This window comes from Euphorbia lathyris, chromosome 2 (genome assembly GCF_963576675.1).
Source record: "Euphorbia lathyris chromosome 2, ddEupLath1.1, whole genome shotgun sequence".
NCBI lineage: Eukaryota > Viridiplantae > Streptophyta > Magnoliopsida > Malpighiales > Euphorbiaceae > Euphorbia > Euphorbia lathyris.
The window spans coordinates 97,535,484-97,559,787 of NC_088911.1; the positions used below are offsets into that span (position 1 = coordinate 97,535,484).

Consider the following 24,304-nt stretch of genomic DNA (forward strand, 5'->3'; position numbering starts at 1 on the left):
TACTCTGAATTAGTCTTTCTGAACGTTATTCTCTTAACGTCTATTTTCTTAACGTGGCTTTCTCAAAACTCAGTCTCACCACCTTCCCTTCCCCTGTTTTCTCTCCCACTTTCTCTCCTGTAAATCAGAGCTTCAACAGCTCTATTTTTCTGTATAAATAGGTGGTGTGAGACTGCCATTCAAACACACAATTAATTTTCATTCTGTATTTCGACACTAAGCAAATTGAGAGTGTAGACATAAACGATTTTTGTACGGTGCAATACAAAATCGTATTTACAGAGAGCTGTTTTATCCTGGAGGCGACCAGAGTTCATACTGTTTGCAATTTTCCGGAAGTTCCGTGAACGTCTTAAAGAAAGCGCCATTGTCCGCGACTCTGTCCATTTATTTTTGTTCGGTCTGTTCCTGTTTTCTGAGTTCCAGTTACAACAAATACTATTAATCAAATCAATAGAGCGTTTGATATTTCAGTTCTACATAGAGCTATAAAGAGACTTCAACTAATTTTATTTAAGGAATACATAAAATACTTTCTAAAACAAAACTTAAACATGTTAAGATAGGGGCACACGTATTTTAATTAGAGGGACATTTAATTAATTTTAATCTAATTAAAAGAATTATCTTCGTTCCTAATTTGAGTAGGATTACTTAGGTTAATGGTCTCCCCACTGACTTATCTTGAGTCTGATGTTAATCCAATTAAATCAACATCTAGCTCAAACCTCACTATAATCAATAGCTCCAAAATTTATATAACCATTATATTATTCTGAGCTCAGTCTAATTTGATTTGGTCAATTTTTCTATGCAGGTGATTCTAGGTTCATTCGGACCTAGTAGTGATCCTGAATCTATTATTCGACTCACAAATGAACTCTAACAAACACTATGATTATCCATATTAAATGAATATCTCATACGAACGTAACAGTAACCTAACAACAACCTTAAATGTGTTCCCCTACTAATGGATATCGATGTTTAGCATAAGGCACAATCTTGTCACCATCATCTGTTGCTAAAGCATTTTTTGATTCTACGGTGAAGTGATATGCTTCAAATGAGCAGTAACCATACTGCCTTATTAGGGTACGGTCATACACTTCTCAGCTTCACCAATCAAATGGCCTATAATATCCTCTCACACCTTGGAAAGTAGCAATCTCGTCACTTCACTCATGGTTCCTCAATATGATTCAGAATATACCTGACTAACCCATACTTGGAACCTAAGTTATAGGCCCGTTAGGCGATAATAAAAGTTTACTGTGTCTCATCTAGGTCCCATAATGATTTGGGGTCTAAGGAGTCCATTATAAGTGTTGCATGAGATAGACCTATGAGACATGACCATGTGGTATACTCATAAGCAGATCGACAAGTGCTTACTATTTTATAAGCCTATATGCCATTGGCCTGACATCCCATGTTTGTGACCAATGATACACCATCATAACCAAGACACATACTAGACTTTAGTTCATTATCATTCTCCCCATAATAACAGAGTACAAATGTTTTAACATACTATCTAATCACGCAACAATTTCACTTGCCCGGGTCCTCAACCCTCCATACATATGCAGATCACTATATTAGGATACTTTATTAAATTTTTCACAAGATAAAATGAACTGAATAGATTATTGCTTTTTACTGATGATAAAATGTCAGAAAGGATATCTCAAGACTAGGGCATACACCAACGTCACCAAGCTTAACTGGTCGGAGTTTCTTATAAAGAAACAACATCCTTAATAAGGTGAGCCAACCTTTCCATATCGATAACAAAGAGGTAAGGGAATATGGGATCTCCTTGAAGCACGCCCCTGGTAGGAATAAAAGGGTATGAAGTGTCTCCATTTAACAAAACTTTCATAGAAGCACTAGAACTGCACCTCCTAATAATCTCACACCAATCTTGAGGAAAACCAGCACGATTAATGGTGTCAATAAGAATCTCCAGTCTAGTTTTCCATACCTTTTTTCCAGGTCAAGCTCCAAAGCAATAATCCTCTTTCTCCCTTTCTTGATCTGCATAGAATGAGTCATTTCCTGGACAATGACAATATTATCCACCATTTGTCTACACGAAGTGAAACTAGCATGGTTCTAGCTAATCAGGTTAGAAATAACTAAGCAGATCCTATTCCCGATCATCTTTGTCACTGTCTTACAGATAACATTACTTAAGTTGATAAGCCTCATTTGAGTGAAAGACACAAGATTCTTAACTTTAGGGATAAGGGCAAGGAGCGTTTCATTAACACCAACATTATTATGGTTCCTATAGAAGATACCATCAGCAAAATGAATGACCCCATCCTTCACAACTTTCATGTGCTTGTGATAAAAACAAGTTAGAAATCCATTAATACCTAGAGCCTTGGTGGAACCTATACCGAAAATAGTCTTCTCAATCAGTGGCGAATACAAGATTGGTCGGTTGGGGGCCAACTTTACACTTACGTGCGTAAAAAAAAAATTCTAAATCGAAATCGCTTAATTTATCTTTGTGTATATACATGTTATCATTTGAGTGATCCGGAACTAATTTTTATGTACCAGTATAGAACTTTTCAAAAATTAAGCTAGATTTGGACTACAAAGTAAGATTAAGTAGTTTTGATCAAACTTAGGGCAATTCATCATCTATCATATATTAATCAAGTTGAATTTACAAACTCAATAAGCTAATTAATCACCCCAACCTTAATTTATTGGAAATAGAGGACCGAAATAATCCATAGTGGGGGTGCATGACTTTAGTGGTCGGGGGGCCAAAACTATCCACGATAGGGGTAGTTCCGGCGACCGAGGGGTCTGGGCCCCTCTAGACCCACCCTATCTCTACCCCTGTTCTGAATATCCAGAGCCAAGACCTTTTCAAAGTAAGATGCATATCTGAATCAGCAACAAAAGGAAAGCAATGATTAGTATGAAGAGTTGCTACACACGAGTCATCCGCACGAAAAAATCACTAAAAAAAATGAACCGCCAGATTTTCTTATGTCAGAAGCTTCATGAAACAAAGCACCATGTGAATCTATAATCGTATCGATTATGTTGCTCTAAAAGCAAATAACAGTCGACAAGTGAAAGAATTTAAAGTTTCTATCACCATCTGAATTTCACAACTTGCGAGATTTTTGGAACCAAAAGAATTCTTCCTGACAAAAGACATCCTCAAGCTCTTTATGAAAGGAGTAAAGAAAACTAGCACAATTATCATCAAAATGTCTTTCCAAACTCTCATGCACTCCCATAATTTGGTTAAGGAGACTCTGCTTTTTATTAATGATATGAACAAAAATATTTTTATCCCACGCAAGAACCTCCTGCTTAAAAGATTTGGTAGCAGCAATAGGGTCAAAAATCAGCTTCAACTAAGAATTAACAAACTAAGCAAAGTCGGGATGGGGTTCCAATGCAAGTAAAGTAGCGAAAAGGTCTTTTGAACTGTGTCCTTTGAGCCCCAATCACACGAAGTAAAATTGGACTGTGATCTTAATGTCTGAACGACAGATTTAGGAAAAATAAGTTTGGCAGTATCATTACAATAAGCTTTATCCAATCTCACCATAATTCTATTCCATCTCCGGGTAAACGATGACTTTCAAATCCCACATCAAAGACCCCCTAGCATCCATATCTCTTTTATGATTCAAATAACGATTAACATAGTGATTCCCACCTTCTATTTGGTTAGAAATCAAGGCAATATCATTAAAGTCTCCTATCAGGAACCAAAAGAAAGACTCATTATCACTGATACCGCTCATTTCCTCCCATAACTTCTTCCTAATAGATAGAATTGGGGAGCCATAAATAAAGGAATTGTGAAATTGAAATTGGTCGTTCTTGATTACATCACAGTGAATAAATTGTTGATTCAAGGTTTTAACAACCAAATCAATAATGTTCGCTCTCTAGAAACCCAAATTCCCCTAGCTCTACCTCTAGCCTTCGAATGAACGCAACTCTAACAGCGAAATTATGAACCACAACATCTACTATATCGCTAATGATCTTAGTTTCTAGCAAAGCAAATATGATTATAATTGCTTCACTAAATCATGAACATAAAGGTGGGTAGCCTTACTAGCCGCACAATAAACATTCCAGACAACAAAATCAAAAGATAGCATTAACCAATCAGGCCATGTATTTCTTTAGAATGCTTTTCAATCTACTTAAGATCTCTCCTAAAATATGTTTTCCTAAGACGAGTGAATCTTCTTAAACCATTTGGACAATATTTGAATCCTCGCATTAGGAGTTTCGACATGCTAGATTAACCGACCAATGATGTTTCGACATAAGATATTTCAGTAAATCAACTTCAATGTACACCCGAGCAAAGTTGCCTTGAATAGCCTCGACAATCGCTTTGTTTAGGTGATGAACTTTGTCAATATATTTTGCAAACTTGCAACATGATATCTCCATTAAAGCATCTCCAATAGAGGGTGCCCAAAAGAGTGTCAACTGACGTGGTATTGGGTTTGACAACTTTTAGAGGATGCTACTATTTTGGAGTAACGGTGGGTGCCAAAGAAAGTTGTCAAAAGGTTGCCAAAATTTTTTTTAATATAAAAAAAATGATTTACTTGAATACTATTAGTGTACATTTTTGATGAATCTCTCTCTTATTTCAGTATTGGTTGAAATATTTATAATTAAATAAATTATATAGTATTAAGTAATGATTTATGGGACAATTGTGGTAACTTTTAAGGTTGCTTACTATTGAAGCATTTTTAAATAAAAGTTGACAAGAATAATATGAATTATTAAATTAATAAAATATTATATTTTAATATGATGTGTTATTTTTTTTTTTTTTGATAGAATGTGTGTGTTAAATTTTGATACTTTTTGAAACAAGTTCTATTAGAGATGCTCTTAGCGCTTGAGTGGATGAAGGGTAGGGAAAGGTAAATAAAGGAAGGGTAGAGAAGAATAGAGAAAGGTAGGGAAAGGTAAAGAAGGGGAAGGAATGATAATTTCTAACCCTTCAAAACCTACCGAATTGGTGGGTTGAAAATTGGATGGAATTTCTAAAAAAAAACCTTCAAAACTCCTCCATTACTTTTACCCTTTTAATTTTTTTTGTGTTCCAAACATGAATTTGTAAAAACCCTTACTAACCCTTCCCCCTCCCAAACAAGGGTTTCTATCAATACTTACTAACTCTTCCCTTATTAACCTTCTAAACCTCCCTCTAATCAAGTCCTTAAAGTATTCAATGGACTAACCGAGAAATTTAACCCATGTCAAAGAAATTTCTTAACTTGGTCATCATGACTAAAATTCGAGATCTATGGCAAAGATCTATGGCAATGATTAGAAATTAGATAAGGGCCACCATTCACTAGCTCTTAAAAGTCATCAAGGCCATTAAACTTCACAATGAAATGACCTTTCTCCAACTCAATTATGCTAATTTAAAGCCCACTCAGCCGAAATTCATTCTCTTCCCAAATAATACTAACAACGAGTAAATATTTCCATTTACTCCAGAAGGTTCATTTTTCCTCAACAAAGTCAAATGTAGGGACGGAGCCTGCCCAAAGTTCCGAAGCGGAGCCTCCGGCTCCGCTCTTAAGTAATAGTCGATTTGTCTCCTATAGCCTTTCTAAAATTAATATTTTAGAATAAATAATTATAAGGTCCCTGAATTTTTACCTAATACACTATTTAGTCCCTCCGTTTTTAGAAATAATTATATAGTCCTCCAGTTTTTATTTTTGTTAACTCCTTAGTCTTTATGTTTTGAGTTAATGGTCAAACTATATTAAATAAATTTTAAAATACCAAAATTACCCTTTATTTTATGTTTTAATAATAAAACACCTATTTTGCCTATTTTATATTTTTTTCTCTTTTTTTCTACATAATCACAATCTCTTCAATATAAAGTAATGATTTATTAATTTTTATATAATTATAGAAATTTAATTTATTACGTAAAATTCATTGACTAAAAAATGAATGAAAACTATTTCAAAAAATATTAAAATAGAAATAAGACTATAATTGTAAAAAGTAATTGTTTATAACTCTAATAAATTTTATGAATGAAGAAAAAATATACAATCTTTAAAAAAATATAAAAAATTTATAATAATATTTAATATTAGTTTAAAGGTATTATATTAAAAAATAAAGAAAAAATAATTAAAAAAATTAACAATACTTTTTTTTCAAGTATATTAATTTTGGTGTACATGTAGTTCAAAAACTTCATTAAAACTAATTAGATTAAATTTGAAACTAAAAGATAATTTTTTTTATGTAAATTAGGGGAAATTTTGGACTTCCATTTACAAAAACAAATGGAAGGACTAAAGAATGGATTAAGATAAAAATGAAGGACCTTATAATAATATGATGGACTTACTAGTGTGTTAAGTAAAAATATAAGGACCTTATAATTTTTTACCCTTAATTTTATGTAGTATTTTTTCAATATTTAAAGGTAGATGAGATGGTTAATGATCCATAGGTTTATTTTTGAGATCCTATGTTCATCTCTCTCCATTTTCTTTTAGAAAGTTTTTATTTATTTTAACTTTATTTTGATAACACTTTTGAATTCATCGAATGTTAGGCATTTAGGATCAGTTTCTTCATCTTCTTCGAAATCTGACCACCAGAAAGTCTTCCAACCAATTGGTTTCTGTTTTAGGAAGCTTGATGTATGCAATGGTCTGCACTAGACCTAATCTTGCATAGTCTGTTGGTGTTGTTAGCAGGTTTATGGGTGAACCTGGCAAAGAGCATTGGTAAGCTGTGAAGAGGATCTTTCGGTACCTAAAAGGTACATCTGACCTTGGTCTCATTTATGGAGATGATACAGAGTGTTTGGTGACAGGTTTTTCAGACTCTGATTATGCTGGAGATGTTGACAGTAGAAGATCTATGACTGGTTATGTTTTCACTCTTGGCGGTTCAGTTGTCAGTTGGAAAGCTACTTTGCAGCCTACAGTTACTTTGTCTACTACGAAAGCAGAGTATATGGCACTGACTAAAGGTGCTAAGGAGGGGATTTGGCTTAAAGGACTGGTTAGTGATCTTGGTCTATATCATGATCAGGCTACAGTGTATTGTGACAGCTTTAGTGCAATCTGTTTAGCCAAGGATCAGGTTCATCATAAGAGGACCAAGCATATAGATGTGAGGTATCATTTTCTGAGAAGTGAGAAGAGGGTCAAGGTGAAGAAGGTAGGCACTGCTGACAACCCGACTGACATGTTTACCAAGCCTGTTCCACAGAGCAAATTTCAACACTGTTTGGACTTGCTAAACATCAGAGATTATTAGTTGCCCTGTGGGGGCGACTCTGAGGCAGAGGGAGAAGTTTGTTCATCTGGCACTGTCATGGGTGTATCTGTTATGTTTTCAGAAGGATTCAAGTCAAGGTGGAGATTTATCGTAATGCTTTGAATAAGTATATCCTATTTCCTATTCGGAGTAGTATTGGGTTTCGGGTTCCTAGTGGGATTGGGATCATGAGTTCCTAGTGGGATTAGGATCATGGGTTCCTAATGAGATTAGGTTAGATTGAGTATTATAAATGGATTCGGATCCCCTCCTGTTCACCAAAAACAGGAGGGGATCTGTTTATTAAATATCAGTCCTTAGATTAGATCTAAGGGCTGAGATTTAATTAATTAATTTTTTAAAATAAAATTGTAAAATAACAGTTCTCACCTTGAGTTAAAAGCAATCACCGCATACTTCCTCATTCGTCATTCTTCCAATTACTTAATTATTTTAGTTTTTTTATCTTAAAATAAAAAAGGGTAAATTACACCCATGGCTACTGAATTATAACTATTTTAACATTATGGTCACTGAACTTCAGTTTTTAATGGTTGGTCACTGAACTTTACACGTTTTAACATCGGTGACCACTCAATACCTCAAAACGACCGTTGGCCTCAAAATAAAAAAAATTTGAAGAGTTAATAATATTTTAAGGAACTTTAATTCTTGAAAATTTTCGTTTTGAGGTCATTTAGGTGTTGTTTGGTTAAGAGAGAGATAGTGAATTTTTTATGGTAAATTTTATTCTGAACAACTTTAATTCTTGAATATTTTCATTTTCAGGTTGTTAACGGTCATTTTGAAGAGTTAGTTAAAGTCGAGTGGCCATCGGTATTAAAAAGTAAAAAATTCAGTGACTAACCGTTAAAAATTACAGTTTAGTGGCCATAATATTAAATGGTTATAATTCAATAGGCATGGATGTAATTTATCCTTTTTATTTTAAGATAAAAAAACTAAAATAATTAGGGTAAATTACATAAATGACCACTGAACTTTATCCATTTAACATTGTAGCCACTGAACTTCAATTGTTAATGATATGATCATTAAACTTTACACGTTTTAACACTGGTGGTGGCCACTCAACACCTCAAAACGACCATTGACGGTCTCAAAATAAATTTTTTGAAGATTTAATGATATTTTTAAAAAATTTAATTCTTGAAATTTTTTGTTTTGAGGTCATTTAGGTGCTGTTTGGTTAGGAGAGAGAAAATGAATTTTTAAAGAGAGAAAGCTCCAAAAAAAAGTGATTTTGAAAAATAAAAAACGTGGTTTCATAGTAAATGTCGCTCTGAGCAACTTTAATTCTGGAATATTTTCATTTTGAGGTCATTAATGGTCATTTTGAGGAATTAGTTAAAGTTACCGATATTAAAAAATGTAAAATTCAGTGATCACACTATTAACAATTGAAGTTTAATAGCCATAATGTTAAAATAGGTAAAATTCAGTGGCTATGTGTATAATTTACCCAAAATAATTAAGTAATTGGAAGAAGGATGAATGAGGAAGTATGAGGTGATTGCTTTTAACTCAACTGTTATTTTACAATTTTATTTTAAAAAATTAATTAATTAAATCTCAGCCCTTAGATCTAATCTAATGGCTGATATTTAATAAACGGATCTCCTCCTGTTTTTGGTGAACAGGAGGGGATCCGAATCCATTATAAATACTCAATTATGTAAACTTAATCATTGTAATCTGATTTTCATCTCCTAATAATACTATTCTCATTCTGCCCGTGAATTAGCCAACACAACGTTGGTGAACCACGTAAATCTGTGTTTTTCGATTGTTTATTATTTTATCTTTCATTAATTCCGCACAACAATATGTATTAGGGATCTCCAATAAGGAGTTTGACAGTTTGCATAATGAGGTGTAAGGTGTTTGAAAACGATCAAATCACTAAAAATCAATTATTTATATTATTTTTAAAAGGTAAACCAAAAGTCTATACTCTAAACGAGCTATTCTCTAATAAACCATTAATACCTTTTGCCTTCAAGCTCCTCCAAACCGCATGAAAGGGTTTGCGATGATTTTTTTTTTTTTTGGTAATAAAGGAGGGCCGAGCCCAGAGCAAACAGAAAGAAAACTAAAAGTTGATATTCCGGCGTGTGGAACGTCCAAGCCGATCCACACTCAGAATATCCTGAAGGCCTATAGGAGGCACATCACACTCGTGACGACCCAAAGAACAAGATCCTGCGAAATTCACCATCCAGTCAGCGGCTTTATTACCTTCTCTAAACACATGAACCAACCTAACCTCCCAATACCTCAAACGAAGCTCCTGGCACTTCTTAATTAACCAGGCGTACGGATGGCGCACTCCGCTCAACCCTAGTATGACATCAAGGAGGGCTTTTGAGTCCATTTCCATAATAATTTTCCTATACCCCTTATTCCAAGCCAGCTTCATGCCTAAGTAAATGCCCCAAAGTTCAGCAAGCGTGGCCGTACAGACACCAAGATTAACCAAGAAACCACCTTTCCAATCTCCCTGATGATCACGGATCAGGCCTCCTGCTGAGGCATACCCGGGATTTCCTTTGCTAGCACCATCAGAATTAATCTTCACCCATCCAGGTTCAGGGGGAAGCCAACTTATCCAGATTAGGCTCTTACCTGACCCGCCTTTAACAGTAAGCAAAGCTTGCGCCTGTTTGAGCTCCACAACTCGGTCGGCAATGAACAAACCCTTGTTATCCGGGGGTCTCTTGTTCGAAAATATTTTCTCATTCCTCCATTTCCAGATCCACCAAACTCCTTGAGCAAAGATACTCGACCACGGTGCTCCCCTGATAACCGTCTCCTGGTTCAGATTGGTTTGCAGCCAATCCGCCTCACTAATTTGGAAGAACAAGTAAAGGCTTCGACTTGGGACCAGCTCGTACCAGACAGCCTTTTCTTCCCTATAGTCACGTAAAACATGGATCTGGGTCTCTACCTCCCCGCAAACCAGACACGCCGGAGAAGCCGCCAAGTGTCGTTTCCAACGGAGCTCGTTACAGAGAATTCGTCGATGAGCCACTAACCAGAAAAACGCACGCACTCTTTCCGGGGCAGCGAGATTCCAAATGAGTTTCCAGTCTTTGCTTTCCTCCGGCTCAGATCTGCACCGTTGTAAGCATCGCAGTCCCGACGCCACCGTATACGATCCAGACGTTGAAAACAGCCAATACCAGTCATCTCCATCTATTTGCTCAGGAATAATGACTAGTGAAGCGAGCTCAAGCTGACTTGTGTTAGGCAGATACGGTTGGAGGCTATGCCAGTCCCAATAAGACCCTTGCCAAAAGTCAGCAACTTTCAGATTCATCCAACTTGCAGGGATTGGGTTGACGGCATAATTAATTAATGGTTCAGAACCGCACCAGATATCCGTCCAAAAGCTAGTGGTCTTACCATCAAAGATAACCCTCCCTGAACCTTCCTTGAGAAGAGCAGCTCCAGCAACAATACCCTTCCAGGTAATTGATTGAGAAGCCCTGCTCATGAACATAGACATATCATTCCGAGAAGCACAGTATTTTTTCCGTAGAATTTTAACCCAAAGAAGATCAGTCCTTATTAGCATCTTCCATGAGAGCTTTCCTAGCAAAGCCAAATTAAACTCCCTGGAATTTCTCATTCCGAGCCCCCCTCGCTTCTTAGGAGGGCATGCCGTCTGCCAGGAAATAAGGTGGATTTTCTTACTACTCGAAGATGACCCCCATAGAAATTTCCTATTTTCAGAATCAAGCCGGGAGCAGATGCTGGTAAGAAGTAATGTTGATTGCATAGAATAGGCCGAAATTGCGTTAGTTACCGATTTGATCAAAGTGATTCTTGCTGCAAAGGAAAGATTCTTCGACTTCCACCCCGACAACCTGAGCATCACTTTATCTACAATGTGCTTATAAGTTTCCCTATTAACTCTAGAATGGATAAGGGGCATTCCAAGATAAGTTCCAAGATTCTCGGTTCGTTCAAACCCGAGAATGTCACACATGCCACGACTCACCACGTTTGAAACATTAGGCGAAAAGAAGACTCGCGATTTAGAAAGGCTGACCTTTTGACCAGAGCAATCGGCAAAGAAATTCACAATGTTCTTGATTGTCACAGCCTGGGAAATAGAAGCCTCAGCGCACAGGATGATATCATCAGCGAAGAAAACATGGGATAAGGTAGGCCCAGCTCTCGATAACCTCAATGGCTTCCAATTTTGACAAGTGATCGCATCCTCAATCATATGATTCAAACGCTCTAAACACAGAACGAACAAGTAAGGTGACAGCGGGTCTCCTTGCCGGAGCCCACGAGTCAGAGTAAAGCTGGGAAGTTCTTCCCCATTCCAAACAACCCTCATTAAGGTTGCAGCAACGCAGTTCATAATAAGGGTAACCCAATTCTCTCCTAACCCCAGAAGTTCAAGAGTTTGACGGAGAAAATCCCAACTAATTCTGTCATAGGCTTTTTCGAGATCAAGTTTAAGAATCATACCTCCAATGCGGCCTTTTTTCTGTCTCAAGGAATGGATAGCCTCTTGAACAAGGATCACATTATCAGTAATGTTCCTCCCCGGAATAAAGCTGCTTTGGGTTGGGCTGACAACACTGCTCAGAAGGGGCTTTAATCTGTTAACAATGCATTTTGTAACAATCTTATAGAGGACATTGCATAAACTTATTGGGCGGAATTGGAAAATATACTCCGGGCATTGCACCTTGGGGATAACCGTAATTAAGGTTTCATTCAGCTCTGGCTTCAGGAACCCCGAGTTTAAGGCAAGTAGGGCCACAGAACACACCTGTTGACCCATGAAATGCCACATTTTCTGAAAAACTCCAGCTTGGTAGCCATCAGGTCCAAGTGCTTTGAACGGAGCCATCTCAAAAAGGGCCTTTTTAATCTCAGAGGTATCAAAATTCAAAGCCAGCCTATCCAGATCCTCTCTCGCAACATCCGGAAAGGAGGTCAGCGTGTGAAGTTCCGATCTTTGGTCATCCTCTTCAGAGTAAAGACGGCTAAAATAGGTATGGACCAACTCTTTAATCGTTGCAGCATTCCACGTCCACACCCCATTCTCATCCCGAAGCCCTGCCACTTTATTTCGACGGCGTCTAATGAGCGTTGAAAGATGAAAGAAAGAGGTGTTACGATCTCCAAATACCAGCCACTTGACTCTAGACTTCTGGTACCAAAAAATTTCCTCCTGCTGTAGAATTACATCAATCTCCTCCTGAAGTTGTCGTTCCAATTTTAACAAGCCTCTTGTAACTCGATCAGCTAGAGCCTTCTGAACGCCAGCCAGACGACCAAAAGCTCGTTTTTTGCGGGTGGCAATGTGGCCAAAAATGTTCTGATTCCAATCCATCAGCCTCGGAGTCAAACGTTTCAGTTCTTCACAGATGTCACTCTCGAGCTTCCAATCAGACATAAGAATTTTAGAGAAGCTTTCATGTGTCAGCCAGGCAGCTTGGAACCGAAAGGGCCTCTGCACATTAGTGATTGGAGTAGTATAGCAAGAGATAAGGATCGGACAATGGTCAGACTTGTTCCGAGGTAAATGGCGAACTGTAGCCTCGGGGAACAAGAATTTCCAGCTAGAGTTACATAACGCACGGTCAAGTCTGCAAGCCACCCTGGTTCTGGGGGAAGACCCTTTATACCAATTGAAACGCGGGCCCTGGAACTCGAGGTCAATGAGATCCATACGGTTAATCCAATCAGAAAAGAAAGAACATCTGTCTAAGAGTCGTCTAGAGCCACATTGCTTCTCTTCTGCCATTTTAATACAGTTGAAGTCTCCTAGTATCACCAGTGGCCTAGTTACTTCCTCTTTGAGATTCACCATCTCATCAATGAACAATCTTTTGAAGCTCATTTGGGGACGCACATATACAAACGTAGCCTCAAAACATCTCCCCCGAGAAGCTTCATCCATCATACTAACCTTGGTGTGTAAAAATTGCCTATTCTCCCGTAAGATCGTAATGCTAACCCGATGACTGAGCCAAAACACCCAAATGCCTCCACTAAACCCCTCAGTTTCCACAATAGCAAAATTATCAAACTGGAGCTGCCGAGCAAGGGTCATGGCTCGTGACCCAGGGAGCCTAGTCTCTAGAAGAACAAAGATATCAGGACGATGAACTCTAAGTAAATGCTTACAGCTTCTCAGGAATTCAGTGCCCCCAGCACCGAAGCAATTCCAACAAATAATACTCATCATAAAAATGAATAACAAGAACGGACTAGGCAACACCTAGAATCAACGCGGAGCTTGGTTAGCCCCGTTCACCTTAGCCTTATCAAGGCTAGTCACTTTTGGATCGAGTGTCAATTGAGTCGTATCAAAACCCGTGGGATTCCTGTTATTCGAAGAATTCACCATTGCACCCTCCTTCTCTATTATACGTAGACCACGCCCATCCGCAGGGGATTTCTCCTGCCCTCCCATGCTATCAGCACGACTCCTCTTTGTGCGGTTTGTATTCCTATCATTGGCTTCCAAATCCACAGATGGATTAGCTACACCAAATTGAAGACTAGCAAATTTATTTTTGTTGGTGAAGTCCCTGAGAGTACTAGTAATACTAACTCCTGACGATTTCTTTCCATGTCGGCCTAAGCTAAGGGGGTGATTCTTTGACGTGCTAGCTTTCGCTGAGAACACCTTAGAACCTGACATCTCCACCTGTTTCCCTATATTCGACTGTTTCGCTGTAGTGACAAAAGGAGGGTCAGTTCCGAACTTAGTTTGAATAGTATCAGGAGCTTTCATTTTGGTTTGCGGTGTTGCATCCCTCACCCCCACCCCTTGGGCTCTTGGTGTATAACGTCTTTTTGGCACCATCATCCATGGTCCATAATCCTGCACCTTTTCACCCTCAGCATTCTCAGCCACCGTCCTGTCTAGTTCCATGTTACTCGAGATCAAACCTTCCTCAGCTTGAAAGTTCACATTCGAAGGTTGACTAACAGGTGGGTCAGCAGGGAAGATACTAGGAAGGGAGCAACTAGTTCTGGAGTGTCCATAACGTCCACATCTTGTGCATGCCACGTGAAGCCATTCGTATTCAACACGGTATGAAATTCCATTAATTTCAAACTCTGCAATCAGTGGCTTCAGTAAGTCTACTTCAATACACACCCTATCAAATTTACCTCTCGATGCTTTAATAGTGTTTTGATCCACCTTGACTGCTTTGCCAATGGAACTTGCAACAGCTAAGATGAAATTTGCTTCATAGAACTGTACAGGTAGATCAGGGAATCTAACCCACACAAGGGTTGATGCTATCGTAGCAGTTTCTGCAACAAAGTCTGGTGACCAGGTTCGAACCGAGAGATAATGCCCCTGAATCATCCATGGTCCTTCTTGGATCACTCTTTCCCTGTCCTCCATGTCATGAAACTGTACAAGGTGGAAGCCGTGTCCAACATCGATAATATCCACCTCACCATGCGGCTGCCAGATTTTCAAGGCACGCTTACGTAGTGCAATATAGCCCAAGTTCTTTCCCAAAATCTTAACAATAAGAGCTGTTTTCCATGGTTCATACCATTCATCAAGTGTCTGGGATCCGATGGTAAAACTCGGTTTCAAAGGATTAGGATACGATACCCTAACTGTACCATCCGCAATCAAATCCTTGTGCGTAAAGGTTGCTTCCGCTGTTTTCTTTCCAATCAGAGAGTCGCGATACGATTGAAAAACCGGATCCATGGTAGTGTCGTAACCACCTCCGACGTCCGGAGGTTCCGCACCTGGTGCGGACATGTCCAAGTGAAATAGATTGCAAAGGTAACGAACAACACAAACACAGATTGTATGATAAATAAAGGTTAGATCTTATTATTAATTATTCGTTGATTATTGTAAATGGAATTGATTTAATAATGTTCCTTTAGTTATATCCCAAGGCGGCAGCAGTAGCGAACCGACGACGGCAGCCACGCACCAACCTAAACAGAACCGCTGCTTCACACAGACAGAGACGCGGTTCGACAGCAACCAGAAAACGCGCCGACGCCACACACCGCAGGAAGGATGCGCGGACGGCCGGCCGGCGAGAGAGGGATCTGCAACACAGATCCGAGAAAGAAAAAAAAACGCAAGGACCAGAAAGAAACAGGGGATCCGACACAGCGGTGGGGAGAGGGAGACGGTTGCAGAGAAGCGGCAGCGAGAGGCGGCGGCAGATGAGAGGCAGATGAGCGGCGGCGGCAAAGGAAACCCAAGAAAACCCTAGCAGAACGTCCTTAGGTCTTTGCTAGTTTTGGCGGACCATTAATCTTATCCTTTTTGTTTGCGATGAAATTTAACCGTAACATTTTACACAAAATACAGATTTAACGCTAACATATAAAATAATACAAATTTACTATAACATTTCCAAATAAAATGACTTTTAATCCTATTCGGTGTTATATATATATATATATATTTTATTGTTCTATAACTATACCATTTAACAAAAAAAAAAAAATTATGATTAACTGTTTTTTAATATTTTAGTAGAATTTTTAAAAGTTTATTATTAATACCCTAAATATCTTAAACATAGAAAAATCCGAACCGACAATCAAATACCAGTTAAACAATGTTTACAAATTGTACAATTTCATTCTATAAATAAGATCCCTCACTGAATATAATTTTAGTTACGAATAAAATTGACCCACCATCTACAAATAATCGGACCATATTGCCAAGATTGAGAGTACTTTTTGCACTCTAATCCTTGTATAAAATATAATGGGCCAGCTTCTCTCCATTTTCTAGCTTCTTATTATTCACATCAACAACTAATATTTATCCATTAATTCAGAACTGCAAATCAAATTAAAAACCCTTCTGCTTCTCTCAATTCATTCATTCCAGTTGATAAAACAACATTCAATTCTATGTTGCTGATAAAATCACAACATTCAACGCTCCAAGGCAATTTGGCAAGTAAATGAATATGAACTATTATAAAAGTTTATCAGTTCCAGAAATAAAAGTCCATTTATTATTACCATAGTTCATAAAGCTTGAGTAGTACCAACAAAAATCAAAATAAGACAACAAATATCATATAAAATTCAAGCCAGTGATCATATAAAATTCAAGCCAGAGAATCCCTAAAAGCCATGAATTTTGATCTGGTCCTTCCTAACAAGATTAGCATTCACAAGAAAACTTTGAACGTTCTTCCTCTGATCCCCTTGGAGCTGGACTATCTTCCCAAGCTCTTTGTCCTGCACTACATTCCCGTTACAACATAACTCTTTCTTCAGAGCTTTCAGAATCCTCTCGTAGCTTAGTTCTTTAGGCAGCCCTTGAACTGTTGTCAAGCTCTTTTTTCCATTCCTTTGCTGTATGCGTATATGTACATACTCTTTCGCCCCTGAATCTTTCGCCTCCGAGAATGGATCAAAAGCTGTTGGGATCTGGATTTCTAGTTCAACCATGTACTTCGCTTGACGACGACTGAAAAACGCTCACTACAATACAATCCAATCCACCAAACATCAAACATATGAAGAAGATCATAAAATCATTAACCGATCTTGAATTTTACAACTAATCTTAATCACAAACATCAAATACATAATCAGTTATTACTATTCAAACAATTAGGTATCGGGATCTTGCCTATTTCAGAGATTTAGGTTTTGAATTTCATAACTAATTCAAATTAGAAGACATAGATGATGAAAAAGAGGAAGAAGGAAACCACGATCCTTAATCACATAAACAAAAGAGAAGATCGATAAACAAGAAAAGAGAAATTAAAAAGGCTTACCTGAGACAGATGAATCGAAGGCTGAAGAACGAATTGGTAGATGAATTGGAATGAGGAAGAAACATGGGAGGAGGGGTGTATATATACAGGTAGGATAGGTCGGTATTACTGTTACCATCAACGAAAACTAACCATAGTTAAATTTGGATTGGAATTAGAATAACCAGAGTTAAGCTGGTTTTGAAGACCAAAGAAAGAATAGAATAGTACGGTTATTATGCTGACGTGGAAATTCGATGATTTTTTTATTATTATTTAAAGTAAAGAATGCGTACAATTAACGCATTTTTAGGGGGGTCCCAGCTGGAGGAAAATTCTGGGTTTTGGGGGGATGGTACATAGTCGGACCCACAAAAGCTGTTCGTAATCCTTGCAAAAAGGTAACAGAAGACTCCAGAAAGAAAGCAAGAGGTGGGAGATTTGGATCCATAATCTAATTTAGTAAAGTATTTTTTTGGGATAATTACTAATCTAATCCAATGAAGGATCCACTTTACATATCTACCCACCTTCCTTTCATTTTACCAAATTAGACAAATAAATCCATTTTGGACAAAACTACCCTTGTTCTCATATAACAACCATCCCCTCTTTCCCTTTCATTTACTTTCACATTCTCACAGCAAAATTCATCAACTCAATCCAAGATCTAAAGACATCCATACCCCATTCAAATTCATGTAAGTATCATTCCTTCATTTTTCATTCACATTACTAGAAATACACAGTTGGTATGCGAATACATTTGTTTGAATCTTGACATTTTTCGATTCCGCCATTGTCTCCCGATGTGTCGCATTCTGATGCTCAAATGCGAAACACAGAGAATCAAATGCGACAAGGACTAACATATAGCTTGTCGCATTCATATCCATGTCGCATTTGATGTAGCATGTCGCATTTGGCCGTCACATTTTGGTATAGCTTGTCGCATTTGAGTCGCATTTTGGTGTATCATGTCGCATTTGAGTCGCATTTTGGTGTATCATGTCGCATTTGAGCATCATTTACATATGAATTGGCTTTATTATGTTTTGATCACATGTCCATTTTACTAAATGTAGAAGTATGCCAACCAAAGAGAGGTGTACGTGTTTTTTTTATCTTGGAACGGACTGTGGACCACAGAAGGAACTGTGATGATATACGTGGGTGGTAAAGCGAAGTTGTTGGTTTTGCCAACAGATATTGACTTGCAAAAGTTGAAAGAGAAAGTTTATGGTGCACTTCGCGTTGACTCAACCTCGTATGATCTCCAAATGTCCATGCAGGCGACATATGGTCCAAATAAACTGTGTGGTGGGATAGCAGATATTGATGACGATGAAGATGTCATGGGATTCATAGAGTATTGCCGAATGAATCCGACCGATTTGATTCCATTGTATGTTACTCTAAACATGCGAACAATACAAGCTTCAACATTGCGACCTAACAAGGATGGACATGTTGGTCAAAGCAAACCAACGGAAGTAGTAAGTAATGATCCCACCATCGAACTGGATGCTCCTATACATGGTAAGGATGACAACGATTGTGGAAATGGTATCGATGATTATATGAATAATGATAATCATGATCATTATGATGAGCATTATGATAATGATTATTGTTGCGATAATGGTGACAATGTGGAGAATGAAGATACCACTCAGAATGAAATTCCTTTTAAAAGTGTTCATGAAACAGTTAAGCAATCTGAATGCGTCCAACGTATCCCATATGAGGATGGCGATGAAGATAGAATGAAAAGGATGACTGATCCGTTTCGATGGTGTCCAAAGCCATGCGATGCGCCCGTGAATATGATTGCACCTAAACAATCAAACGGATGTACTACTTTGAGGGTCAATGATATATTTTCAAACAAAGTTGAATTGCAGGATTCACTTGGAAAATATGCAATTGAAAATTCGTTTGAATGGAAGGTTTACAAATCAAACAAGTCTTTGTTTGAGGTGAAATGTAAGGATGTGGGCAAATGTAAATGGAGGGCTAGAGGGATCGTCATTCCAAGTTCTAATTTGTTCAGGCTTTCAAGAATAGATGGTATGGACATGCACGCTTGTGGGAGAGATCAGATATGTCCGCACCATAGGCAAGCGGGGAAACGTGTTGCAGGGATACTACTCCGAAGCAGGTTTGATTTGGAAAATCGGGTGCATCGACCAAAGGATATTGTTTTCGATTTTGAACGAGATTTTTCCGTTAATCTCTCTTATATGCAAGCTTGGAGAGCAAGACACTGGGCATTGGAAGCACAAAGTGGTTCGCCGGAGGAATCGTTCATGTTGTTGCCGGACTACTGTGAGATGTTGAAAAGTACAAATCCGGGTACCGTGACACATATCGAGACAGATGATGATGATCAATTTAGATTTTTCTTTATGGTTATGGGTGCATCATTGAGAGGTTTTAAACTACATATTCGACCTGTCATTGCCGTTGATGGAACTTTTCTAAAAGGTAAATATCCCGACATATTATACATTGCAGTTGGTATTGATGCGAACAAAATGATCTTTCCTGTTGCATTTGGAGTTAGACCGAAAGAAAGTAATGAATCATGGCTCTGGAAAAGAGAAATGGTCCCGTGCATTCTTCTGTGGTCGTCGGTATAACATTATCACGACGAATGTCGCAAAATCATTCAACGCGTTAATGGTGGAGGCTAGACGTCTACCAATCACAATGTTGGTTGAGTTCATACGCATGACACTACAAAAATGGTTTTACGAGAGACGTACAGAAGCAGGTTATAAACGTGTATTCTATTTTATTTTATTTTATTTATACATACGTAATTATTTACGAGATTAATATGTTTCTGCAAAAGAACGTGTGGGCTATTTGGCAAGGAAGCCGGAAGAAAAGATGATAAAGCGTGTAGGGGCAGCGATACGTTGTTCATATTTCCCTGTGGATAATCACACCTTTCAAATCGGTGATCGGGTTAAGGGTGGACTTGTTGATTTAAATGCAGGAACATGTATGTGCAGGAAATGGCAACTAGCCCAATTTCCATGTGAACACGTATGCAAAGTTGCTTCCAAACATAGGATGGATAACGCCTATAGGTGGGTGCATCGCTACTACACCAACGAGTCACTTAAGTTGGCATGGGGTGAGTCGATATATCCACTTGGTCATCAATCAGAATGGAAAGTGAAAGTGCTTCCTCCCAAGAAGGAGGGGCGGTCTGCTGGTCGACCAAAAGGTCAAAAAAGAAGGCCATCCGTGGGTGAAGATGTAATTCGCACAAGGTGTAGCAGATGCGGAAGCATCGGTCATAATCGTTTGAATTGTCCATCCATGCTTCCAAACACTACTCGGCTTCCTAGTGTAATCTCAAGTTCAGCAAGTTGTTCTAACACTACTACCTCGAAGCATTTATGATCGAGTTCATTAATATCATTTGTCTTTAGCATGTGCTTGTTTTAATACTGTATGATTCTATTGGGGACAAACAAATTTATCTTGTATTTGACGCGACAATACTTTAGCTTGTGTGAATACTTCGTGTCGCATTTGAGCGCATTCCATTCAAATGCGACAAGGTTTACAACAATCATAGTCGCATTTCTCATCATCCTCAACCACAAGACGCGCGTCTGGAGGATCAGCAACCTTACATTGCAAAAAATAAAAATAGCAATGTATTGGTAAACAAATACAAAATAAAGAGAAACATACAAATCTCATTCCACTTACAGAAAACGTTTCTCTGACTGCTTTGTTTGAGGGGACTATTCTCTAGGTCCATCTCAGCAAGCGTGGAAGTGGGTTGCCACTTCTCATCGTGTAATATGCATGAGTCACATTCCACAACTCAAGAATCCAAGTCTGCAAATAAGAGGTATCCCTTGATAAGAATTATAACATTGTCGCATTCCATTTGAATGCGCTCGAATGCGACAAGGTTAGAACCCAATCTTGTCGCATTCCATTTGAATGCGCTCGAATGCGACAAGGTTTACAACCCAATCATGTCGCATTATATTTGAATGCGCTCCAATGCGACAAGGTTAGCAACCCAACCTTGTCGCATTTGAGCGCATTCAACACTAAATGCGACACAGATGCAAATTTGGTTATCGCATTCGGGCGCATTCATACACCAAACATATATACACAAATCATACCTGGAATACGTGTGCAAATCCGATAAGTTGATATGGAACACGATTCCTATTTCCCACTGCACTTGCCTCTAATTGCTTCAGTCTTTTGCTAATGGCCCAGTCCAAGAACCTATATGTCTCCTCCCAAGCCAACGTCCCCCATGGAAACTCATTAAACAGTCTTGGATAATCTGCAAGATCCAAAACCCAATCCTTTGCATGCCTCTCATTAGCATTATCCAATACATTGCCATGCACAAAGTACAACATGGCAATCATCACAGCATCTTGGTTAAATCTGTCAGTCGCATCCTTCTTCTTCCATTGTACACTTTGCAAAACTTCCAAGAAGTTAATTGTCGTTATTGTCTGGTATTGCTTGAAGTACTTATTTCGCAACCTATGCGGCATCTCTAATTCATACATTCTTTCCATGAATTCCCCAATGTTTACCCCAAACCTTAAACCACTTATCAAGCCAAACTCCCAATCTCCAAACCGCATATCAACTCCCCTCATCCTGAACCACATCTCCCTGTGTTTCCTTTCTTTATGTTTAATCTCCCGTGATAGGACATGATGCACTATTCCAAAAGAGAAACTAGCAACCTTCATATCCAAATATTGACCAAAACATGTTTTCCTATACATTTCTAACTACTTTTCACTCAAATACTTCTTTATCATGACCCCAGAATCCACGTTAAACCTCACTGTTACTTGAGCATCCGAATTAACCGCCTTGGGATATTTGAAAATGGAACTATGTTTTCTCTTTTTAGATTCACTGGGATCATGCTGTAACAATTTTAAACATATACACATTAAATTCTCTAACAAAACTGACATATTCTATGTATAAGTCTTACAATCATGTCGCATTCGTCTGTGAATGCGCTCAAATGCGACAATGTTTCAGGGTGTAGCTTGTCGCATTTGAGCGCATTTAGGTAATAAATGCGACAGTTTAATGGAATGGCTCGTCGCATTTGTCGCATTTAGGTAACAAATGCGACACTATGTTCACGTATAATTCCTTGTCGCATTTGAACGCATTTAGGTAACAAATGCGACCATATTTACATACAGTTAACATACGAGCGCATTCAATCTTCATTAATGGCGGTAACAACAGGGAAGAAGATGATGCATGCTTACCTTATGCTTCGTCCGTCCTTCCTCTTCGCTTGCCGCCGCCGCCGTCGCCTTCCGTTTTCTCGCCATAACTTCCGCGCGCAGAAGAACGAAACGGGAACTGGTGTCGAGGTAGGAGATGAAAATAAAAATGAAAATGTAGAGAAGAACAACCCGGATTATATATATAGTGATGAGTTCAAAACGTAAAATGCAGTTGAAACGAACTGAAACTGAAGAAGATGAACAACAATGAAGTTGAATGGGAAAGGTCAGGTGAGGAAGTCGAAGTGGAAGCAGCGGGAGGTAGGAGATGAACCTTCAAACTAAAATAAGGGTAGTTTTGTCCAAAATGGGTTTATTTGTCTAATTTGGTAAAATGAAAGGAAGGTGGGTTAGATATGTAAAGTGGGGTCCTTCATTGGGTTAGATTAGTAATTATCCCTATTTTTTTTTTTAGGACTAAATCATTTTTATTTTTGAAGACAAATTTGTTTTGTTGTCACTAAAAGTATAGATAAAGATATCAAGATAATTTTTATTTTCGATTCATATCATTCGACCAACTTTTATTGGTATTTTGCAAGTCAACTTTTATTGGTATTTGCAAGTCAATTAATTTTTATTTTCGATTTAGATAGGCCACCTTAACTTGTCTAAATTTATCATTTTACCCCTCCAACTCATTGAATGTCCTATTTACCCCATTAATTCCATAAAGATGGTATTTCTCTCCCCCTTAACTTGTCCAAATTTGTCATTTTACCCCTTCTTAACTCATCAAATATCCTATTTACCCCCTTAACTCCATAAAAGTGGTATTTCTCACCACTTATGATCTTATTTACCCTCTTAACTCCATAAAAATGGTATTTCTTATCTCTTTATAGTAGTCAAAAAAGTTGAAAAGAGAAAGAACGAATAAAAAATACAAATAACAATAACATTAATATAAACAAGTTAAATACATTATATGTAGGTATAATGTACCAAAATAGACCTATGATTTTTGGGGAAGTATCAATTTAGGTTCCCACTTACAAAATAGCATAAATATAGGTTTAACGTTTAAAAAAAGTTATCAATTGAGGCTTTGATAACGGATTGTAAGGGGTGCAAAATACCACTTTTATGGAGTTAAGGGGGATAAATAGAACATTATATATGAGTTGGGAAGAAAAATGGACAAGTTGAGGGGTGAGAAATACCACTTTTATGAAGTTAAAAGGATAAATAGGACATTCGATGAGTTGATAAGGTAAAATGACCAATTTGGACAAATTAAGGGGGCTGGAGAAGCATTAGGCCATTTAGATATCATGCGAATATAAAGTCAGATATTTATAAAATCTAAACTAGCATCTGGAGATGCCATCAAGATAGTCAACGATCCACCTGTTATAATAATTACGTTTGATTTCTTAAATCACATGTCTAGTGGACTTAAGCGATATCAAACCTCAATATCCAAACGCACGCTCACCTATCAATAAATGACACGTAGTACATCCTGCTCTTAAACTCATAAACATCTTCTACCGCTCGATCACAATATAAATAAAGTAAACACAACTCAAAACTACACTACTTTCATTCATTCATTCATTAAGTTTACTGTTACGTTTATCTTCAAATCTTATCTCTAATTGTACCTCAAACTGACTTAGACATCAGAGATTAGTTGAATAACAACCCCTTGTCAACCTTTTTAATTTATATAAAGCGACAAAAATTGTTAAATGGATTTAGACAAATTAAAAACTCTCGCTTTAAATAACTTAATGGTGGGCAATAACTCCAGCGATTTTTAAATCCTGAATTCAACCAAACCAATCTCACCTCGACTATCAAACCATAAATTAAATTAATCCAAAAATTAAAAGACACCATAAATACTGATTGAAACTTATGTATATC

General features: G+C 37.8%; 1 protein-coding gene across 1 annotated transcript; it reads right to left on the minus strand.

Moving 5' to 3' along the window:
* Positions 1 to 16,332: 16,332 nt before the first annotated feature.
* On the minus strand, positions 16,333 to 17,280 carry LOC136219082 (protein translation factor SUI1 homolog 2). The gene is made up of 2 exons (XM_066006311.1): positions 17,133 to 17,280; positions 16,333 to 16,830 (listed from the first exon to the last, which is right to left on the minus strand). The coding sequence occupies exon 2, from the start codon at positions 16,795 to 16,797 to the stop codon at positions 16,468 to 16,470; it is 330 nt and encodes a 109-aa protein (XP_065862383.1). The 5' UTR covers positions 16,798 to 16,830; positions 17,133 to 17,280; the 3' UTR covers positions 16,333 to 16,467.
* Positions 17,281 to 24,304: the final 7,024 nt, after the last annotated feature.

Bases quoted from the DNA above. Each gene is read 5' to 3' on its own strand.
- LOC136219082 (XM_066006311.1), bottom strand. From the start codon at position 16,797: ATGGTTGAACTAGAAATCCAGATCCCAACAGCTTTTGATCCATTCTCG.